The following is a 25,147-nucleotide window of genomic DNA, read 5'->3' as shown; positions in this document are numbered from 1 at the left end:
CAGCACCCTCGAGAAAATCGGATACGATACCCATAATGTAGTTATCATCATTTTTAGCGGCGGCCATCTTGGATTTGAAAACTGATCACAAAATCGTTCTCTGCACCCTCGAGAACCTGGGATATGACACCCATAATCTAGTTACCATACTTTTGAGCGGCGGCCATATCGGATTTAAAAATGATCCCAAATTGTTTTCTGCACCCTCGAGAACCTCGGGTACGATATCCATATTGCTGAAATCATAATTTTGAGCGGCGACCATCTTGGATTTGAAAAATGATCACCAAATCGTTTTCTGTACCCTCGAGAACCTCGGACACGATATCCATATTGCTTAAATCATAATTTTGTGCGGCGGCCATCTTGGATTTGAAAAATGATCACAAAATCATTCTCAGCACCCTCGAGAACCTCTGATACGATATCCATAATGTAGTTATCATACTTTTGAGCGGCGGCCACCTTGGATTTGAAAACTAATCACATAATCTTTCTCTGCACCCTCGAGAACCCAAGATACGATACCCAGAATCTAGTTATCATACTTTTGAGCGGCGGCCATCTTGGAATTGAAAAATGATCACAAAATCGTTCTCTGCACCCTCGAGAACCTCGGATACGATACCCATAATGTAGTTTATCATACTTTTGAGCGGTGGCCATCTTGGGTTTGAAAAATGATCACAAAATCGTTCTCTGCACCCTCGAGAACCTCGGATACGATACGCATAATGTAGTTATCATACTTTTGAGCGGCGGCCATCTACGATTTGAAAAATGGTCAGAAAATCGGTCTCTGCACCCTCGAGAACCTCGGATATGATACCCATAATTTTATGATCAGAATCTTGCACGGCGGCCATCTCGGATTTAAAAATGATCCCAAAAATAATTTTTGCACCCTCGAGAACCTCGGACACGATATCTATATTGATGAAAACATAATTGTTTGCGGCAGCCCTCTTGGATTTCAAAAATGATCACAGAATTGTTCATGTTGTATTGTTCCCATATTTTTGTGATCATAATCTTGCACGGCGGCCATCTTGGATTTGAAAACTGATCACAAAATCGTTCTCTGCACCCTCGAGAACCTGGGATATGACACCCATAATCTAGTTACCATACTTTTGAACGGCGGCCATCTCGGATTTAAAAATGATCCCAAATTGTTTTCTGCACCCTCGAGAACCTCGGGTACGATATCCTTATTGCTGAAATCATAATTTTGTGCGGCGGCCTACTTGGTTTTGAAAAATGATCACCAAATGGTTCTCTGCAGCCTCGAGAACGTCGGGTACGATATCCATATTGCTGAAATCATAATTTTGGGCGGCGGCCATCTTGGATTTGAAAAATGATCACAGAATCGTTCTCAGCACGCTCGAGAACCTCTGATACGATATCCATAATGTAGTTATCATATTTTTGAGCGGCGGTTATCTTGGATTTGAAAACTGATCACGTAATCTTTCTCTGCACCCCAGAGAACCTAGGATACGATACCCATAATCTAGTTATCATACTTTTGAGCGGCGGCCATCTCGGATTTCAAAACTGATCACAGAATTGTTCTCTGCACACTCGAGAACCTCTGATACGAAACCCATAATGTAGTTATCATAATTTTGTGAGGCGGCCATCTTGGATTTGAAAAATGATCACAAAATCGTTCTCAGCACCCTTGAGAACCTCGGATACGATAACAATAATGTAGTTATCATACTTTTGAGCGGCGGCCATCTTGGAATTGAAAAATGATCACAAAATCGTTCTCTGCACCCTCGAGAACCTCGGATACGATACCCATAATGTAGTTTATCATACTTTTGAGCGGTGGCCATCTTGGATTTAAAAAATGATCACAAAATCGTTCTCTGCACACTCGAGAACCTCTAATACGATACCCGTAATGTAGTTATCATAATTTTGAGCGGCGGCCATCTTGGATTTGAAAAATGATCACAAAATCGTTCTCTGCACCCTCGAGAACCTCGGATACGATACCCTTACAGAAGTTATCATAATTTTGAGCCGCGGCCATCTCGGATTTCAAAACTGATCACAGAATTGTTCTCTGCACACTCGAGAACCTCTGATACGAAACCCATAATGTAGTTATCATAATTTTGTGAGGCGGCCATCTTGGATTTGAAAAATGATCACAAAATCGTTCTCAGCACCCTTGAGAACCTCGGATACGATAACAATAATGTAGTTATCATACTTTTGAGCGGCGGCCATCTTGGAATTGAAAAATGATCACAAAATCGTTCTCTGCACCCTCGAGAACCTCGGATACGATACCCATAATGTAGTTTATCATACTTTTGAGCGGTGGCCATCTTGGATTTGAAAAATGATCACAAAATCGTTCTCTGCACACTCGAGAACCTCTAATACGATACCCGTAATGTAGTTATCATAATTTTGAGCGGCGGCCATAATGAATTTCAAAAATAATCACAAAATCGTTCATGCACCCTCGAGAACCTCGGGTACGATATCCCTATTGCTGAAATCATAATTTTGTGCGGCGGCCATCTTGGATTTGAAAAATGATCCTAAAATCGATCTCAGCACCCTCGAGAACCTCGGATACGATACGCATAATGTAGTTATCATACTTTTGAGCGGTGGCCATCTTGGATTTGAAAAATGATCACAAAATCGTTCTCTGCACCCTCGAGAACCTCGGATACGATACGCATAATGTAGTTATCATACTTTTGAGCGGCGGCCATCTACGATTTGAAAAATGGTCAGAAAATCGGTCTCTGCACCCTCGAGAACCTCGGATATGATACCCATAATTTTATGATCAGAATCTTGCACGGCGGCCATCTCGGATTTAAAAATGATCCCAAAAATAATTTTTGCACCCTCGAGAACCTCGGACACGATATCTATATTGATGAAAACATAATTGTTTGCGGCAGCCCTCTTGGATTTCAAAAATGATCACAGAATTGTTCATGTTGTATTGTTCCCATATTTTTGTGATCATAATCTTGCACGGCGGCCATCTTGGATTTGAAAACTGATCACAAAATCGTTCTCTGCACCCTCGAGAACCTGGGATATGACACCCATAATCTAGTTACCATACTTTTGAGCGGCGGCCATCTCGGATTTAAAAATGATCCCAAATTGTTTTCTGCACCCTCGAGAACCTCGGGTACGATATCCTTATTGCTGAAATCATAATTTTGTGCGGCGGCCATCTTGGATTTGAAAAATGATCACAGAATCGTTCTCAGCACGCTCGAGAACCTCTGATACGATATCCATAATGTAGTTATCATATTTTTGAGCGGCGGTTATCTTGGATTTGAAAACTGATCACGTAATCTTTCTCTGCACCCCAGAGAACCTAGGATACGATACCCATAATCTAGTTATCATACTTTTGAGCGGCGGCCATCTCGGATTTCAAAACTGATCACAGAATTGTTCTCTGCACACTCGAGAACCTCTGATACGAAACCCATAATGTAGTTATCATAATTTTGTGAGGCGGCCATCTTGGATTTGAAAAATGATCACAAAATCGTTCTCAGCACCCTTGAGAACCTCGGATACGATAACAATAATGTAGTTATCATACTTTTGAGCGGCGGCCATCTTGGAATTGAAAAATGATCACAAAATCGTTCTCTGCACCCTCGATAACCTCGGATACGATACCCATAATGTAGTTTATCATACTTTTGAGCGGTGGCCATCTTGGATTTAAAAAATGATCACAAAATCATTCTCTGCACACTCGAGAACCTCTAATACGATACCCGTAATGTAGTTATCATAATTTTGAGCGGCGGCCATAATGAATTTCAAAAATAATCACAAAATCGTTCATGCACCCTCGAGAACCTCGGATACGATACCCTTACAGAAGTTATCATAATTTTGAGCCGCGGCCATCTTGGATTATAAAAAATGATCACAAAATCGTGCTCTGCACCCTCGAGAACCTAGTATACGATACCCATAATGTAGTTATCATAATTTTGAGCGGCGGCCATAATGAATTTCAAAAATAATCACAAAATCGTTCATGCACCCTCGAGAACCTCGGGTACGATATCCCTATTGCTGAAATCATAATTTTGTGCGGCGGCCATCTTGGATTTGAAAAATGATCCTAAAATCGATCTCAGCACCCTCGAGAACCTCGGATACGATACGCATAATGTAGTTATCATACTTTTGAGCGGCGGCCATCTACGATTTGAAAAATTATCAGAAAATCGTTCTCTGCACCCTCGAGAACCTCGGATATGATACCCATATTTTTATGATCATAATCTTGCACGGCGGCCATCTCGGATTTAAAAATGATCCCAAAATTATTTTTTGCACCCTCGAGAACCTCGGACACGATATCTATATTGCTGAAAACATTATTGTTTGCGGCAGCCCTCTTGGATTTCAAAAATGATCACAGAATTGTTCATGTTGTATTGTTTTCATATTTTTGTGATCATAATCTTGCACGGCGGCCATCTTGGATTTGAAAAATGATCACAAAATCGTTCTCAGCACCCTCGAGAAACTCGAATACGATACCCATAATGTAGTTATCAAAATTTTGAGCGGCGGCCATCTTGGATTTGAAAACTGATCACAAAATCGTTCTCTGCACCCTCGAGAACCTGGGATACGACACCCATAATCTAGTTATCATACTTTTGAGCGGCGGCCATCTCGGATTTAAAAATGATCCCAAATTGTTTTCTGCACCCTCGAGAACCTCGGGTACGATATCCATATTGCTGAAATCATAATTAAGAGCGGCGGCCATCTTGGATTTGAAAAATGATCACCAAATCGTTGTCTGCACCCTCGAGAACCTCGGGTACGATATCCATATTGCTGAAATCATAATTTTGGGCGGCGGCCATCTTGGATTTGAAAACTGATCACATAATCATTCTCTGCACCCTCGAGAACCTAGGATACGATACCCATAATCTAGTTATCATACTTTTGAGCGGCGGCCATCTCGGATTTCAAAACTAATCACAGAATTGTTCTCTGCACCCTCGAGAACCTCGGACACGATATCCATATTGCTGAAATCATAATTTTGTGCGGCGGCCATCTTGGATTTGAAAAATGATCACAAAATCGTTCTCAGCACCCTCGAGAACCTCTGATACGATATCCATAATGAAGTTATCATACTTTTGAGCGGCGGCCATCTTGGATTTAAAAACTGATCACATTATCTTTCTCTGCACACTCGAGAACCTAGGATACGATACCCAAAATCTAGTTATCATACTTTTGAGCGGCGGCCATCTTGGAATTGAAAAATGATCACAAAATCGTTCTCTGCACCCTCGAGAACCTCGGATACGATACGCATAATGTAGTTATCATACATTTGAGCGGCGGCCATCTACGATTTGAAAAATGATCCCAAAATTATTTTTAGCACCCTCGAGAACCTCGGACACGATATCTATATTGCTGAAAAAATTATTGTTTGCGGCAGCCCTCTTGGATTTCAAAAATGATCACAGAATTGTTCATGTTGTATTGTTCCCATATTTTTGTGATCATAATCTTGCACGGCGGCCATCTTGGATTTGAAAAATGTTCACAAAATCGTTCTCAGCACCCTCGAGAAACTCGGATACGATACCCATAATCTAGTTATCATAATTTTGAGCGGCGGCCATCTTGGATTTGAAAACTGATCACAAAATTGTTCTCTGCACCCTCGAGAACCTGGGATATGACAGCCATAATCTAGTTACCATACTTTTGAGCGGCGGCCATCTCGGATTTAAAAATGATCCCAAATTGTTTTCTGCACCCTCGAGAACCTCGGGTACGATATCCTTATTGCTGAAATCATAATTTTGTGCGGCGGCCTACTTGGTTTTGAAAAATGATCACCAAATGGTTCTCTGCAGCCTCGAGAACGTCGGGTACGATATCCATATTGCTGAAATCATAATTTTGGGCGGCGGCCATCTTGGATTTGAAAACTGATCACATAATCTTTCTCTGCACCCTCGAGAACCTAGGATACGATACCCATAATCTAGTTATCATACTTTTGAGCGGCGGCCATCTTGGAATTGAAAAATGATCACAAAATCGTTCTCTGCACCCTCGAGAACCTCGGATACGATACCCATAATGTTGTAATCATAATTTTGAGCGGCGGCCATAATTAATTTCAAAAATAATCACAAAATCGTTCATGCACCCTCGAGAACCTCGGGTACGATATCCCTATTGCTGAAATCATAATTTTGTGCGGCGGCCATCTTGGATTTGAAAAATGATCCTAAAATCGATCTCAGCACCCTCGAGAACCTCGGATACGATACGCATAATGTAGTTATCATACTTTTGAGCGGCGGCCATCTACGATTTGAAAAATTATCAGAAAATCGTTCCCTGCACCCTCGAGAACCTCGGATATGATACCCATATTTTTATGATCATAATCTTGCACGGCGGCCATCTCGGATTTAAAAATGATCCCAAAATTATTTTTTGCACCCTCGAGAACCTCGGACACGATATCTATATTGCTGAAAACATTATTGTTTGCGGCAGCCCTCTTGGATTTCAAAAATGATCACAGAATTGTTCATGTTGTATTGTTCCAATATTTTTGTGATCATAATCTTGCACGGCGGCCATCTTGGATTTGAAAAATGATCACAAAATCGTTCTCAGCACCCTCGAGAAACTCGAATACGATACCCATAATGTAGTTATCAAAATTTTGAGCGGCGGCCATCTTGGATTTGAAAACTGATCACAAAATCGTTCTCTGCACCCTCGAGAACCTGGGATACGACACCCATAATCTAGTTATCATACTTTTGAGCGGCGGCCATCTCGGATTTAAAAATGATCCCAAATTGTTTTCTGCACCCTCGAGAACCTCGGGTACGATATCCATATTGCTGAAATCATAATTAAGAGCGGCGGCCATCTTGGTTTTTAAAAATGATCACCAAATCGTTGTCTGCACCCTCGAGAACCTCGGGTACGATATCCATATTGCTGGAATCATAATTTTGGGCGGCGGCCATCTTGGATTTGAAAAATGATCACAAAATCGTTCTCAGCACCCTCGAGAACCTCTGATACGATATCCATAATGTAGTTATCATACTTTTGAGCGGCGGCCACCTTGGGTTTGAAAAATGATCACAAAATCGTTCTCTGCACCCTCGAGAACCTCGGATACGATACGCATAATGTAGTTATCATACTTTTGAGCGGCGGCCATCTACGATTTGAAAAATGGTCAGAAAATCGGTCTCTGCACCCTCGAGAACCTCGGATATGATACCCATAATTTTATGATCAAAATCTTGCACGGCGGCCATCTCGGATTTAAAAATGATCCCAAAAATAATTTTTGCACCCTCGAGAACCTCCGACACGATATCTATATTGATGAAAACATAATTGTTTGCGGCAGCCCTCTTGGATTTCAAAAATGATCACAGAATTGTTCATGTTGTATTGTTCCCATATTTTTGTGATCATAATCTTGCACGGCGGCCATCTTGGATTTGAAAAATGATCACAAAATCGTTCTCAGCACCCTCGCGAAAATCGGATACGATATCCATAATGTAGTTATCATCATTTTTAGCGGCGGCCATCTTGGATTTGAAAACTGATCACAAAATCGTTCTCTGCACCCTCGAGAACCTGGGATATGACACCCATAATCTAGTTACCATACTTTTGAGCGGCGGCCATCTCGGATTTAAAAATGATCCCAAATTATTTTCTGCACCCTCGAGAACCTCGGGTACGATATCCATATTGCTGAAATCATAATTTTGAGCGGCGACCATCTTGGATTTGAAAAATGATCACCAAATCGTTTTCTGCACCCTCGAGAACCTAGGATACGATACCCATAATCTAGTTATCATACTTTTGAGCGGCGGCCATCTTGGAATTGAAAAATGATCACAAAATCGTGCTCTGCACCCTCGAGAACCTCGGATACGATACCCATAATGTAGTTTATCATACTTTTGAGCGGTGGCCATCTTGGGTTTGAAAAATGATCACAAAATCGTTCTCTGCACCCTCGAGAACCTCGGATACGATACGCATAATGTAGTTATCATACTTTTGAGCGGCGGCCATCTACGATTTGAAAAATGGTCAGAAAATCGGTCTCTGCACCCTCGAGAACCTCGGATATGATACCCATAATTTTATGATCAAAATCTTGCACGGCGGCCATCTCGGATTTAAAAATGATCCCAAAAATAATTTTTGCACCCTCGAGAACCTCCGACACGATATCTATATTGATGAAAACATAATTGTTTGCGGCAGCCCTCTTGGATTTCAAAAATGATCACAGAATTGTTCATGTTGTATTGTTCCCATATTTTTGTGATCATAATCTTGCACGGCGGCCATCTTGGATTTGAAAAATGATCACAAAATCGTTCTCAGCACCCTCGAGAAAATTGGATACGATATCCATAATGCAGTTATCATCATTTTTAGCGGCGGCCATCTTGGATTTGAAAACTGATCACAAAATCGTTCTCTGCACCCTCGAGAACCTGGGATATGACACCCATAATCTAGTTACCATACTTTTGAGCGGCGGCCATCTCGGATTTAAAAATGATCCCAAATTGTTTTCTGCACCCTCGAGAACCTCGGGTACGATATCCATATTGCTGAAATCATAATTTTGAGCGGCGACCATCTTGGATTTGAAAAATGATCACCAAATCGTTTTCTGCACCCTCGAGAACCTCGGACACGATATCCATATTGCTTAAATCATAATTTTGTGCGGCGGCCATCTTGGATTTGAAAAATGATCACAAAATCGTTCTCAGCACCCTCGAGAACCTCTGATACGATATCCATAATGTAGTTATCATACTTTTGAGCGGCGGCCACCTTGGATTTGAAAAATAATCACATAATCTTTCTCTGCACCCTCGAGAACCCAAGATACGATACCCAGAATCTAGTTATCATACTTTTGAGCGGCGGCCATCTTGGAATTGAAAAATGATCACAAAATCGTTCTCTGCACCCTCGAGAACCTCTGATACGATATCCATAATGTAGTTATCATACTTTTGAGCGGCGGCCACCTTGGGTTTGAAAAATGATCACAAAATCGTTCTCTGCACCCTCGAGAACCTCGGATACGATACGCATAATGTAGTTATCATACTTTTGAGCGGCGGCCATCTACGATTTGAAAAATGGTCAGAAAATCGGTCTCTGCACCCTCGAGAACCTCGGATATGATACCCATAATTTTATGATCAAAATCTTGCACGGCGGCCATCTCGGATTTAAAAATGATCACAGAATCGTTCTCAGCACGCTCGAGAACCTCTGATACGATATCCATAATGTAGTTATCATATTTTTGAGCGGCGGTTATCTTGGATTTGAAAACTGATCACGTAATCTTTCTCTGCACCCCAGAGAACCTAGGATACGATACCCATAATCTAGTTATCATACTTTTGAGCGGCGGCCATCTCGGATTTCAAAACTGATCACAGAATTGTTCTCTGCACACTCGAGAACCTCTGATACGAAACCCATAATGTAGTTATCATAATTTTGTGAGGCGGCCATCTTGGATTTGAAAAATGATCACAAAATCGTTCTCAGCACCCTTGAGAACCTCGGATACGATAACAATAATGTAGTTATCATACTTTTGAGCGGCGGCCATCTTGGAATTGAAAAATGATCACAAAATCGTTCTCTGCACCCTCGAGAACCTCGGATACGATACCCATAATGTAGTTTATCATACTTTTGAGCGGTGGCCATCTTGGATTTAAAAAATGATCACAAAATCGTTCTCTGCACACTCGAGAACCTCTAATACGATACCCGTAATGTAGTTATCATAATTTTGAGCGGCGGCCATCTTGGATTTGAAAAATGATCACAAAATCGTTCTCTGCACCCTCGAGAACCTCGGATACGATACCCTTACAGAAGTTATCATAATTTTGAGCCGCGGCCATCTCGGATTTCAAAACTGATCACAGAATTGTTCTCTGCACACTCGAGAACCTCTGATACGAAACCCATAATGTAGTTATCATAATTTTGTGAGGCGGCCATCTTGGATTTGAAAAATGATCACAAAATCGTTCTCAGCACCCTTGAGAACCTCGGATACGATAACAATAATGTAGTTATCATACTTTTGAGCGGCGGCCATCTTGGAATTGAAAAATGATCACAAAATCGTTCTCTGCACCCTCGAGAACCTCGGATACGATACCCATAATGTAGTTTATCATACTTTTGAGCGGTGGCCATCTTGGATTTGAAAAATGATCACAAAATCGTTCTCTGCACACTCGAGAACCTCTAATACGATACCCGTAATGTAGTTATCATAATTTTGAGCGGCGGCCATAATGAATTTCAAAAATAATCACAAAATCGTTCATGCACCCTCGAGAACCTCGGGTACGATATCCCTATTGCTGAAATCATAATTTTGTGCGGCGGCCATCTTGGATTTGAAAAATGATCCTAAAATCGATCTCAGCACCCTCGAGAACCTCGGATACGATACGCATAATGTAGTTATCATACTTTTGAGCGGCGGCCATCTTGGGTTTGAAAAATGATCACAAAATCGTTCTCTGCACCCTCGAGAACCTCGGATACGATACGCATAATGTAGTTATCATACTTTTGAGCGGCGGCCATCTACGATTTGAAAAATGGTCAGAAAATCGGTCTCTGCACCCTCGAGAACCTCGGATATGATACCCATAATTTTATGATCAGAATCTTGCACGGCGGCCATCTCGGATTTAAAAATGATCCCAAAAATAATTTTTGCACCCTCGAGAACCTCGGACACGATATCTATATTGATGAAAACATAATTGTTTGCGGCAGCCCTCTTGGATTTCAAAAATGATCACAGAATTGTTCATGTTGTATTGTTCCCATATTTTTGTGATCATAATCTTGCACGGCGGCCATCTTGGATTTGAAAACTGATCACAAAATCGTTCTCTGCACCCTCGAGAACCTGGGATATGACACCCATAATCTAGTTACCATACTTTTGAGCGGCGGCCATCTCGGATTTAAAAATGATCCCAAATTGTTTTCTGCACCCTCGAGAACCTCGGGTACGATATCCTTATTGCTGAAATCATAATTTTGTGCGGCGGCCATCTTGGATTTGAAAAATGATCACAGAATCGTTCTCAGCACGCTCGAGAACCTCTGATACGATATCCATAATGTAGTTATCATATTTTTGAGCGGCGGTTATCTTGGATTTGAAAACTGATCACGTAATCTTTCTCTGCACCCCAGAGAACCTAGGATACGATACCCATAATCTAGTTATCATACTTTTGAGCGGCGGCCATCTCGGATTTCAAAACTGATCACAGAATTGTTCTCTGCACACTCGAGAACCTCTGATACGAAACCCATAATGTAGTTATCATAATTTTGTGAGGCGGCCATCTTGGATTTGAAAAATGATCACAAAATCGTTCTCAGCACCCTTGAGAACCTCGGATACGATAACAATAATGTAGTTATCATACTTTTGAGCGGCGGCCATCTTGGAATTGAAAAATGATCACAAAATCGTTCTCTGCACCCTCGATAACCTCGGATACGATACCCATAATGTAGTTTATCATACTTTTGAGCGGTGGCCATCTTGGATTTAAAAAATGATCACAAAATCATTCTCTGCACACTCGAGAACCTCTAATACGATACCCGTAATGTAGTTATCATAATTTTGAGCGGCGGCCATAATGAATTTCAAAAATAATCACAAAATCGTTCATGCACCCTCGAGAACCTCGGATACGATACCCTTACAGAAGTTATCATAATTTTGAGCCGCGGCCATCTTGGATTATAAAAAATGATCACAAAATCGTGCTCTGCACCCTCGAGAACCTAGTATACGATACCCATAATGTAGTTATCATAATTTTGAGCGGCGGCCATAATGAATTTCAAAAATAATCACAAAATCGTTCATGCACCCTCGAGAACCTCGGGTACGATATCCCTATTGCTGAAATCATAATTTTGTGCGGCGGCCATCTTGGATTTGAAAAATGATCCTAAAATCGATCTCAGCACCCTCGAGAACCTCGGATACGATACGCATAATGTAGTTATCATACTTTTGAGCGGCGGCCATCTACGATTTGAAAAATTATCAGAAAATCGTTCTCTGCACCCTCGAGAACCTCGGATATGATACCCATATTTTTATGATCATAATCTTGCACGGCGGCCATCTCGGATTTAAAAATGATCCCAAAATTATTTTTTGCACCCTCGAGAACCTCGGACACGATATCTATATTGCTGAAAACATTATTGTTTGCGGCAGCCCTCTTGGATTTCAAAAATGATCACAGAATTGTTCATGTTGTATTGTTTTCATATTTTTGTGATCATAATCTTGCACGGCGGCCATCTTGGATTTGAAAAATGATCACAAAATCGTTCTCAGCACCCTCGAGAAACTCGAATACGATACCCATAATGTAGTTATCAAAATTTTGAGCGGCGGCCATCTTGGATTTGAAAACTGATCACAAAATCGTTCTCTGCACCCTCGAGAACCTGGGATACGACACCCATAATCTAGTTATCATACTTTTGAGCGGCGGCCATCTCGGATTTAAAAATGATCCCAAATTGTTTTCTGCACCCTCGAGAACCTCGGGTACGATATCCATATTGCTGAAATCATAATTAAGAGCGGCGGCCATCTTGGATTTGAAAAATGATCACAAAATCGTTGTCTGCACCCTCGAGAACCTCGGGTACGATATCCATATTGCTGAAATCATAATTTTGGGCGGCGGCCATCTTGGATTTGAAAACTGATCACATAATCATTCTCTGCACCCTCGAGAACCTAGGATACGATACCCATAATCTAGTTATCATACTTTTGAGCGGCGGCCATCTCGGATTTCAAAACTAATCACAGAATTGTTCTCTGCACCCTCGAGAACCCCGTACACGATATCCATATTGCTGAAATCATAATTTTGTGCGGCGGCCATCTTGGATTTGAAAAATGATCACAGAATCGTTCTCAGCACCCTCGAGAACCTCTGATACGATATCCATAATGAAGTTATCATACTTTTGAGCGGCGGCCATCTTGGATTTAAAAACTGATCACATTATCTTTCTCTGCACACTCGAGAACCTAGGATACGATACCCAAAATCTAGTTATCATACTTTTGAGCGGCGGCCATCTTGGAATTGAAAAATGATCACAAAATCGTTCTCTGCACCCTCGAGAACCTCGGATACGATACGCATAATGTAGTTATCATACATTTGAGCGGCGGCCATCTACGATTTGAAAAATGATCCCAAAATTATTTTTAGCACCCTCGAGAACCTCGGACACGATATCTATATTGCTGAAAAAATTATTGTTTGCGGCAGCCCTCTTGGATTTCAAAAATGATCACAGAATTGTTCATGTTGTATTGTTCCCATATTTTTGTGATCATAATCTTGCACGGCGGCCATCTTGGATTTGAAAAATGTTCACAAAATCGTTCTCAGCACCCTCGAGAAACTCGGATACGATACCCATAATCTAGTTATCATAATTTTGAGCGGCGGCCATCTTGGATTTGAAAACTGATCACAAAATTGTTCTCTGCACCCTCGAGAACCTGGGATATGACAGCCATAATCTAGTTACCATACTTTTGAGCGGCGGCCATCTCGGATTTAAAAATGATCCCAAATTGTTTTCTGCACCCTCGAGAACCTCGGGTACGATATCCTTATTGCTGAAATCATAATTTTGTGCGGCGGCCTACTTGGTTTTGAAAAATGATCACCAAATGGTTCTCTGCAGCCTCGAGAACGTCGGGTACGATATCCATATTGCTGAAATCATAATTTTGGGCGGCGGCCATCTTGGATTTGAAAACTGATCACATAATCTTTCTCTGCACCCTCGAGAACCTAGGATACGATACCCATAATCTAGTTATCATACTTTTGAGCGGCGGCCATCTTGGAATTGGTAAAATGATCACAAAATCGTTCTCTGCACCCTCGAGAACCTCGGATACGATACCCATAATGTTGTAATCATAATTTTGTGCGGCGGCCATAATTAATTTCAAAAATAATCACAAAATCGTTCATGCACCCTCGAGAACCTCGGGTACGATATCCCTATTGCTGAAATCATAATTTTGTGCGGCGGCCATCTTGGATTTGAAAAATGATCCTAAAATCGATCTCAGCACCCTCGAGAACCTCGGATACGATACGCATAATGTAGTTATCATACTTTTGAGCGGCGGCCATCTACGATTTGAAAAATTATCAGAAAATCGTTCCCTGCACCCTCGAGAACCTCGGATATGATACCCATATTTTTATGATCATAATCTTGCACGGCGGCCATCTCGGATTTAAAAATGATCCCAAAATTATTTTTTGCACCCTCGAGAACCTCGGACACGATATCTATATTGCTGAAAACATTATTGTTTGCGGCAGCCCTCTTGGATTTCAAAAATGATCACAGAATTGTTCATGTTGTATTGTTCCAATATTTTTGTGATCATAATCTTGCACGGCGGCCATCTTGGATTTGAAAAATGATCACAAAATCGTTCTCAGCACCCTCGAGAAACTCGAATACGATACCCATAATGTAGTTATCAAAATTTTGAGCGGCGGCCATCTTGGATTTGAAAACTGATCACAAAATCGTTCTCTGCACCCTCGAGAACCTGGGATACGACACCCATAATCTAGTTATCATACTTTTGAGCGGCGGCCATCTCGGATTTAAAAATGATCCCAAATTGTTTTCTGCACCCTCGAGAACCTCGGGTACGATATCCATATTGCTGAAATCATAATTAAGAGCGGCGGCCATCTTGGTTTTTAAAAATGATCACCAAATCGTTGTCTGCACCCTCGAGAACCTCGGGTACGATATCCATATTGCTGGAATCATAATTTTGGGCGGCGGCCATCTTGGATTTGAAAAATGATCACAAAATCGTTCTCAGCACCCTCGAGAACCTCTGATACGATATCCATAATGTAGTTATCATACTTTTGAGCGGCGGCCACCTTGGGTTTGAAAAATGATCACAAAATCGTTCTCTGCACCCTCGAGAACCTCGGATACGATACGCATAATGTAGTTATCATACTTTTGAGCGGCGGCCATCTACGATTTGAAAAATGGTCAGAAAATCGGTCTCTGCACCCTCGAGAACCTCGGATATGATACCCATAATTTTATGATCAAAATCTTGCACGGCGGCCATCTCGGATTTAAAAATGATCCCAAAAATAATTTTTGCACCCTCGAGAACCTCCGACACGATATCTATATTGATGAAAACATAATTGTTTGCGGCAGCCCTCTTGGATTTCAAAAATGATCACAGAATTGTTCATGTTGTATTGTTCCCATATTTTTGTGATCATAATCTTGCACGGCGGCCATCTTGGATTTGAAAAATGATCACAAAATCGTTCTCAGCACCCTCGCGAAAATCGGATACGATATCCATAATGTAGTTATCATCATTTTTAGCGGCGGCCATCTTGGATTTGAAAACTGATCACAAAATCGTTCTCTGCACCCTCGAGAACCTGGGATATGACACCCATAATCTAGTTACCATACTTTTGAGCGGCGGCCATCTCGGATTTAAAAATGATCCCAAATTATTTTCTGCACCCTCGAGAACCTCGGGTACGATATCCATATTGCTGAAATCATAATTTTGAGCGGCGACCATCTTGGATTTGAAAAATGATCACCAAATCGTTCTCTGCACCCTCGAGAACCTAGGATACGATACCCATAATCTAGTTATCATACTTTTGAGCGGCGGCCATCTTGGAATTGAAAAATGATCACAAAATCGTGCTCTGCACCCTCGAGAACCTCGGATACGATACCCATAATGTAGTTTATCATACTTTTGAGCGGTGGCCATCTTGGGTTTGAAAAATGATCACAAAATCGTTCTCTGCACCCTCGAGAACCTCGGATACGATACGCATAATGTAGTTATCATACTTTTGAGCGGCGGCCATCTACGATTTGAAAAATGGTCAGAAAATCGGTCTCTGCACCCTCGAGAACCTCGGATATGATACCCATAATTTTATGATCAAAATCTTGCACGGCGGCCATCTCGGATTTAAAAATGATCCCAAAAATAATTTTTGCACCCTCGAGAACCTCCGACACGATATCTATATTGATGAAAACATAATTGTTTGCGGCAGCCCTCTTGGATTTCAAAAATGATCACAGAATTGTTCATGTTGTATTGTTCCCATATTTTTGTGATCATAATCTTGCACGGCGGCCATCTTGGATTTGAAAAATGATCACAAAATCGTTCTCAGCACCCTCGAGAAAATTGGATACGATATCCATAATGCAGTTATCATCATTTTTAGCGGCGGCCATCTTGGATTTGAAAACTGATCACAAAATCGTTCTCTGCACCCTCGAGAACCTGGGATATGACACCCATAATCTAGTTACCATACTTTTGAGCGGCGGCCATCTCGGATTTAAAAATGATCCCAAATTGTTTTCTGCACCCTCGAGAACCTCGGGTACGATATCCATATTGCTGAAATCATAATTTTGAGCGGCGACCATCTTGGATTTGAAAAATGATCACCAAATCGTTTTCTGCACCCTCGAGAACCTCGGACACGATATCCATATTGCTTAAATCATAATTTTGTGCGGCGGCCATCTTGGATTTGAAAAATGATCACAAAATCGTTCTCAGCACCCTCGAGAACCTCTGATACGATATCCATAATGTAGTTATCATACTTTTGAGCGGCGGCCACCTTGGATTTGAAAAATAATCACATAATCTTTCTCTGCACCCTCGAGAACCCAAGATACGATACCCAGAATCTAGTTATCATACTTTTGAGCGGCGGCCATCTTGGAATTGAAAAATGATCACAAAATCGTTCTCTGCACCCTCGAGAACCTCTGATACGATATCCATAATGTAGTTATCATACTTTTGAGCGGCGGCCACCTTGGGTTTGAAAAATGATCACAAAATCGTTCTCTGCACCCTCGAGAACCTCGGATACGATACGCATAATGTAGTTATCATACTTTTGAGCGGCGGCCATCTACGATTTGAAAAATGGTCAGAAAATCGGTCTCTGCACCCTCGAGAACCTCGGATATGATACCCATAATTTTATGATCAAAATCTTGCACGGCGGCCATCTCGGATTTAAAAATGATCCCAAAAATAATTTTTGCACCCTCGAGAACCTCCGACACGATATCTATATTGATGAAAACATAATTGTTTGCGGCAGCCCTCTTGGATTTCAAAAATGATCACAGAATTGTTCATGTTGTATTGTTCCCATATTTTTGTGATCATAATCTTGCACGGCGGCCATCTTGGATTTGAAAAATGATCACAAAATCGTTCTCAGCACCCTCGCGAAAATCGGATACGATATCCATAATGTAGTTATCATCATTTTTAGCGGCGGCCATCTTGGATTTGAAAACTGATCACAAAATCGTTCTCTGCACCCTCGAGAACCTGGGATATGACACCCATAATCTAGTTACCATACTTTTGAGCGGCGGCCATCTCGGATTTAAAAATGATCCCAAATTATTTTCTGCACCCTCGAGAACCTCGGGTACGATATCCATATTGCTGAAATCATAATTTTGAGCGGCGACCATCTTGGATTTGAAAAATGATCACCAAATCGTTTTCTGCACCCTCGAGAACCTAGGATACGATACCCATAATCTAGTTATCATACTTTTGAGCGGCGGCCATCTTGGAATTGAAAAATGATCACAAAATCGTGCTCTGCACCCTCGAGAACCTCGGATACGATACCCATAATGTAGTTTATCATACTTTTGAGCGGTGGCCATCTTGGGTTTGAAAAATGATCACAAAATCGTTCTCTGCACCCTCGAGAACCTCGGATACGATACGCATAATGTAGTTATCATACTTTTGAGCGGCGGCCATCTACGATTTGAAAAATGGTCAGAAAATCGGTCTCTGCACCCTCGAGAACCTCGGATATGATACCCATAATTTTATGATCAAAATCTTGCACGGCGGCCATCTCGGATTTAAAAATGATCCCAAAAATAATTTTTGCACCCTCGAGAACCTCCGACACGATATCTATATTGATGAAAACATAATTGTTTGCGGCAGCCCTCTTGGATTTCAAAAATGATCACAGAATTGTTCATGTTGTATTGTTCCCATATTTTTGTGATCATAATCTTGCACGGCGGCCATCTTGGATTTGAAAAATGATCACAAAATCGTTCTCAGCACCCTCGAGAAAATTGGATACGATATCCATAATGTAGTTATCATCATTTTTAGCGGCGGCCATCTTGGATTTGAAAACTGATCACAAAATCGTTCTCTGCACCCTCGAGAACCTGGGATATGACACCCATAATCTAGTTACCATACTTTTGAGCGGCGGCCATCTCGGATTTAAAAATGATCCCAAATTGTTTTCTGCACCCTCGAGAACCTCGGGTACGATATCCATATTGCTGAAATCATAATTTTGAGCGGCGACCATCTTGGATTTGAAAAATGATCACCAAATCGTTTTCTGCACCCTCGAGAACCTCGGACACGATATCCATATTGCTTAAATCATAATTTTGTGCGGCGGCCATCTTGGATTTGAAAAATGATCACAAAATCGTTCTCAGCACCCTCGAGAACCTCTGATACGATATCCATAATGTAGTTATCATACTTTTGAGCGGCGGCCACCTTGGATTTGAAAAATAATCACATAATCTTTCTCTGCACCCTCGAGAACCCAAGATACGATACCCAGAATCTAGTTATCATACTTTTGAGCGGCGGCCATCTTGGAATTGAAAAATGATCACAAAATCGTTCTCTGCACCCTCGAGAACCTCGGATACGATACCCATAATGTAGTTTATCATACTTTTGAGCGGTGGCCATCTTGGGTTTGAAAAATGATCACAAAATCGTTCTCTGCACCCTCGAGAACCTCGGATACGATACGCATAATGTAGTTATCATACTTTTGAGCGGCGGCCATCTACGATTTGAAAAATGGTCAGAAAATCGGTCTCTGCACCCTCGAGAACCTCGGATATGATACCCATAATTTTTATGATCAGAATCTTGCACGGCGGCCATCTCGGATTAAAAAATGATCCCAAAAATAATTTTTGCACCCTCGAGAACCTCGGACACGATATCTATATTGATGAAAACATAATTGTTTGCGGCAGCCCTCATGGATTTCAAAAATGATCACAGAATTGTTCATGTTGTATTGTTCCCATATTTTTGTGATCATAATCTTGCACGGCGGCCATCTTGGATTTGAAAACTGATCACAAAATCGTTCTCTGCACCCTCGAGAACCTGGGATATGACACCCATAATCTAGTTACCATACTTTTGAGCGGCGGCCATCTCGGATTTAAAAATGATCCCAAATTGTTTTCTGCACCCTCGAGAACCTCGGGTACGATATCCTTATTGCTGAAATCATAATTTTGTGCGGCGGCCTACTTGGTTTTGAAAAATGATCACCAAATGGTTCTCTGCAGCCTCGAGAACGTCGGGTACGATATCCATATTGCTGAAATCATAATTTTGGGCGGCGGCCATCTTGGATTTGAAAAATGATCACAGAATCGTTCTCAGCACCCTCGAGAACCTCTGATACGATATCTATAATGTAGTTATCATATTTTTGAGCGGCGGTTATCTTGGATTTGAAAACTGATCACGTAATCTTTCTCTGCACCCCAGAGAACCTAGGATACGATACCCAAAATCTAGTTATCATACTTTTGAGCGGCGGCCATCTACGATTTGAAAAATGGTCAGAAAATCGGTCTCTGCACCCTCGAGAACCTCGGATATGATACCCATAATTTTATGATCAAAATCTTGCACGGCGGCCATCTCGGATTTAAAAATGATCCCAAAAATAATTTTTGCACCCTCGAGAACCTCCGACACGATATCTATATTGATGAAAACATAATTGTTTGCGGCAGCCCTCTTGGATTTCAAAAATGATCACAGAATTGTTCATGTTGTATTGTTCCCATATTTTTGTGATCATAATCTTGCACGGCGGCCATCTTGGATTTGAAAAATGATCACAAAATCGTTCTCAGCACCCTCGAGAAAATCGGATACGATATCCATAATGTAGTTATCATCATTTTTAGCGGCGGCCATCTTGGATTTGAAAACTGATCACAAAATCGTTCTCTGCACCCTCGAGAACCTGGGATATTTTATTTTATTTTATTTTATTTTATTTTATTTTATTTTATTTGGGAAACTTACAGCCATTTTTACAAATTTTACACAACAAATAGATTAATAAATGCTAATTACAAGCTTCCACATATGTTTTTAAATTGCTTAAGCTCAGATTAATATATAACACAAACAATACTGTAACACAAAATAGGTTCTAACATATGAGATTAAGTGCTTTCTTTTTATTATGTTAGACTTACATCGACACTGTCTTTGGTAAGCACATTCTTAGCTACACGAGGACTACAAGTAAAGAGGTCAAAACGGTCATCATGGTTAAGCTTGTTGAACTGCCGCATGCAACGAGGAAAAAAGCTATTTTTCCGGTAGTTAGTGTGGCTGGAATCGATGCCAAACAAAGCCGGTTTCCTAAGACTACGAGTAGGAACATTAAGATTAATTTTGCTAAGAAGCTCCGGACTATCAATGTTATTTTGGGCTAATTTCAGTAAGAACGCGATGTCAGATATGTTTCGCCTCTGATGTAATGGAACTAGATGGAACATCAGGCTTCGCTGTGGATATTCAGACATTGGTATATTAAATTTATATGACAGGTAACGCGTGAATTTCCTTTGGATTCTCTCGATGTTGTCTGAGTATATTTTATAACAGGGATTCCAAATTTGAGACCCGTACTCTAGATGACTACGTACGTAGGCGCAATAGATAATTTTTATAGTTTTCATTCTTTTAAAATTCTGTGAAGCACGGATTATAAATCCAAGAGCCTGATAGGCTCTATTTACTACAGCATTAACATGGTCATCGAACATTAATTTATTGTCATGAATTACACCTAGATCTTTAATGTTTTTTATAACAGCTAAATTTTGATTTTTAATCTTATAGTTATAGTTAAAAACGTTTCGTTTACGAGAAAAATTTATAAAAAAGCATTTAGAGACATTTAAATCTAACTTGTTGAGTGTACAATAGTTATCCAGCCTGTTCAAGTCATCTTGGAGAAGTAAAGCATCATGAAGATTGTTAACAGTCTTGAAGATTTTCATGTCGTCGGCAAATAATAAAAACTCTGAATTCGAAAAGCATGAGCTGATATCGTTAATAAATATAACAAATAGCAGGGGTCCCAACAATGATCCCTGAGGAACGCCTGACGGAATATTAACCCACGTCGAGATATAACCATTCAGAACAACCGCTTGAGACCTATTTAGAACGTAGGAAGAAAACCATCTATACAAGTCACCATGGATGCCTAGAGAATATAATTTTGACAGTAGTATACTATGGTCAATACGGTCAAAAGCCTTGCTGTAGTCAGTATAGACAGTGTCAACCTGAGAACCTTTATCCATATGAAATGTTGAGTAATCATTAAAAGTAATTAGATTTGTCACAGTTGACCTTCCTCGCAAGAAACCGTGCTGTTGAGGGATAAACGTTGATTTAATGTTATTGTATAGCTGGTTGTACACAATACGCTCTAAGATTTTTGCTAACAAACATAACTTACTAATAGGTCTGTAGTTTTCTATTTGATTTTTAGAACCTTTCTTGTGAATCGGTGATATTAATGCTGATTTCCATACAGCTGGCATAATTCCCTCAGTAACGGAACGACGAAAGAGTATTGTCACTGGCTTAAACAGTTCGTTGGCGCAATTAACTAGAAGTAGTGCTGGTATGGTGTCGGGACCAGCTGACTTACTAAGATCTAGATGATTCAAGAGTCGTCGAACCTCCTCTGCAGACACTTCAATAGAGGAAATACTGCAAGACGTATTTTGTAAATTTGGAAAAGACGAAACATTGTCAGGTTGAGTGTCAGGAGCCAAAAAAGTCGATCGAAAGTATGAAGAGAATAGATCGCAGATTCCTGGACCAATGTCACTGCTAGTACCAGAATAAGTCATTGTTGCAGGATATATACTACTAACCCTTTTACTCTTCATATAAGACCAAAACTTCGTAGGGTTGGCAGCAATGTTATTTTCTATTTTGGTTATGTACTCTTTATAACAATTATCTTCAGCTGCTTTAACTCTATTTCTAAGTAGTCTAAAGTTGTGTTCGTTTGATTTATTACCATAAATTTTGAATTTCTTGAGGTACTTAAATTTTTCTTTTATCATTTTTATTAATGGAGTATTATACCATGGCGGATACTGACCTATCTTTGTAGTACGCATCGGAATAAATTGTTCTCTAAGTTTATAAAGGATTGAATAAAAGTAATTAACCGCATCGTCAACACTACCTAAAGCAAGGCTATTGTCCCAGTCAATTTGCGATAAATGTAAACATATTTTGTCGTAGTCACCTCGTATATAAGAATAAGCAGTGCGTTTTGGAGTGTCAAGTGCACATAGTTCGATAAATGAGGGTTGAATAATTAGGCTCGGGTGCAGGGCATCCTCAGGCGTAAGGGGGTCGGAGCAAGGCGCAACCGAAACGAAGTCATTACAGAAAACTAAATCCAAAATGCCACCTATATTATTTTTATGAAAATTATATTGCCTAAGGCTGCAATGGTTCATGTGATTAATAAATTCTTGCTTTCGGGGATTCGTAGGAATAGAAGATACACAACCAACGTCAGACTGAAGCCATAAAATGTCACTCATGTTGAAGTCTCCAACAACAAGAAATTTCTGTGACAAATTACAATCAACTATGTTACTAAGATTCCGACAAAAGCTATCTAGTTGTTGAAAGAAATTCAAACCTCCTTTTTGATCGCATAAATATAAGACACATATATTCAATGTAATTACCGTCCTCCGAGAGTTACGCAGTTTGACAGAAACCCACAAATCCTCTGCGCTCGATAACCAATCCACATTACACAAAGATGTATATCGACGGTGAACTGCTATAGCCACACCGCCACCCTTTTTCTGACCTGTAAGAACATAATTTCTGTCACGCCTGTAAACTAAGTACCTGTCATCGAATAACTCGTTATCAAAAATACTATCAAGCAACCAAGTCTCAGTTAACAAAATAATGTCATAATTATTTATTCCGACATTACGGTAAAAAGATAATGTTTTAGTCCGAAGCCCACGACAGTTTTGATAATAAATTGATAGGTTAGCCATTTGAAACCGGTATAACACTTCTTAATCGATTATAAAAATGAAAATAAAAAATTGAAATCATTGTTTTGCATCGAATTCCAGCACAGATAAGTGAATAACTAGCTAATTTTGTTAAATAATAAAGCATATGATATGAGTATATAAGGTTCAAACAAGCTTGACTGTACCGCATTAAAATATGTAGGTACACCTCAGTAAAATAGAATAACACAAAGCACACAATACGTCGCTCATTAGCAGCTAATGACATACCTCGAAGCAGGAAATACTTAGTGATAAAGTTATTAATGCTATGAATTAAGTTATAAACAACACTTACAAATATAATATAACAAACTGAGTTATTATAACAAATAGACCTCACTGCATTTTTAACAAGTCTTTCTCGCTCTTGATAGTTATTATTTTGGATCCCGGGTTTTTTCTTGCGAATATTTTGCAGTTTTTTACCCAGACGAAATCAAAGTTCTTTTCTTCCTTCAATTTTTTAGTTTTCTTAAGAAGGATCTTATTTTCCACAGTTAAATGGTCATTAATAAATATTGGCGAGGTACCTGGCAAGTCAATGTCCGCAGCAATCAACTTCTTGAATGAACGTGCAGAGGCAACAAAATCCTCTTTCACATACCTACTTAAAAATGAAACTATAATCGGCTTGGCCCTGACGGCTAGGCCATCTCTCGAAGGCACTCTCGCCAAAAAATTTATATTTTGTTTTGTGATGGGATATTGAATTTTATTTCCAATTTTGTTTATAATTTCAAACAGGTTTTCACGGTCCTTCATGGGAACACCTTTGATCTCCACATTATTCAGCCGCATCCACTGATTTTTATCATTCAGGTCACTTTCCATAGTAAGAATACGGTCACTTAGCTTCAGAACCTCAGCTTGGGCTTGTTCTATAACATGGATCCTTTCTTCTAGACCTTGAAATTTTAATGTGAATTGACCCATTGAGGTTTTCAACTCGCTGACGTCACTTTTAATGCTTTCGATACCCGCAACAATGTTTGACACCGAATCCACTGTGCGTTTGATATTTCTGAGCTCTTGCATGACTTGATCCAATGTCACTGGCTTGGGTAATAAGCCGCTTTCTCCTGAAATTATACGAGGTGAAATAGCTGATCCACCAGATTTGCAGGAAGGACATCTCCAGGCTGCCTGCCTTTCTATGCCAAGTTTACGGTACCCGGCCTCGGTAATACCTGAGCATTGGTAGTCAAAATGCCTAGAACATGAACTGCATTGAACACAGTCTCTTGCTTCCTGACCACAACTTCCACAGTTAACCATAATTGTGTAAATTATTTAAAGCAGATCAAAAAACACCGCGAGAGGTTTAAGAAATACTAGTTGTCGCTAGACGCGTGCGCCACAAGTGCGATCGTGTCGAGTACTGACACCCATAATCTAGTTACCATACTTTTGAGCGGCGGCCATCTCGGATTTAAAAATGATTCCAAATTGTTTTCTGCACCCTCGAGAACCTCGGGTACGATATCCATATTGCTGAAATCATAATTTTGAGCGGCGACCATCTTGGATTTGAAAAATGATCACCAAATCGTTTTCTGCACCCTCGAGAACCTCGGACACGATATCCATATTGCTTAAATCATAATTTTGTGCGGCGGCCATCTTGGATTTGAAA

The 25,147-nt window shown here is 40.4% G+C and overlaps 1 protein-coding gene across 1 annotated transcript; it reads right to left on the bottom strand.

The window, feature by feature from the left end:
* Window positions 1-23,812: 23,812 nt before the first annotated feature.
* LOC126973973 (uncharacterized) lies at window positions 23,813-24,805 on the bottom strand. Its single transcript, XM_050821316.1, has one exon. The coding sequence runs from the start codon at window positions 24,787-24,789 to the stop codon at window positions 23,851-23,853; it is 939 nt and encodes a 312-aa protein (XP_050677273.1). The 5' UTR covers window positions 24,790-24,805; the 3' UTR covers window positions 23,813-23,850.
* Window positions 24,806-25,147: the final 342 nt, after the last annotated feature.

Source organism: Leptidea sinapis, chromosome 31 (genome assembly GCF_905404315.1).
Source record: "Leptidea sinapis chromosome 31, ilLepSina1.1, whole genome shotgun sequence".
NCBI lineage: Eukaryota > Metazoa > Arthropoda > Insecta > Lepidoptera > Pieridae > Leptidea > Leptidea sinapis.
Note: the sequence above shows the minus strand (reverse complement) of the source record. Positions and strands in the feature narration are given on the sequence as shown.

Coding starts and splice junctions, on each gene's coding strand:
- LOC126973973 (XM_050821316.1), bottom strand. CDS start 24,789: ATGGTTAACTGTGGAAGTTGTGGTCAGGAAGCAAGAGACTGTGTTCAA.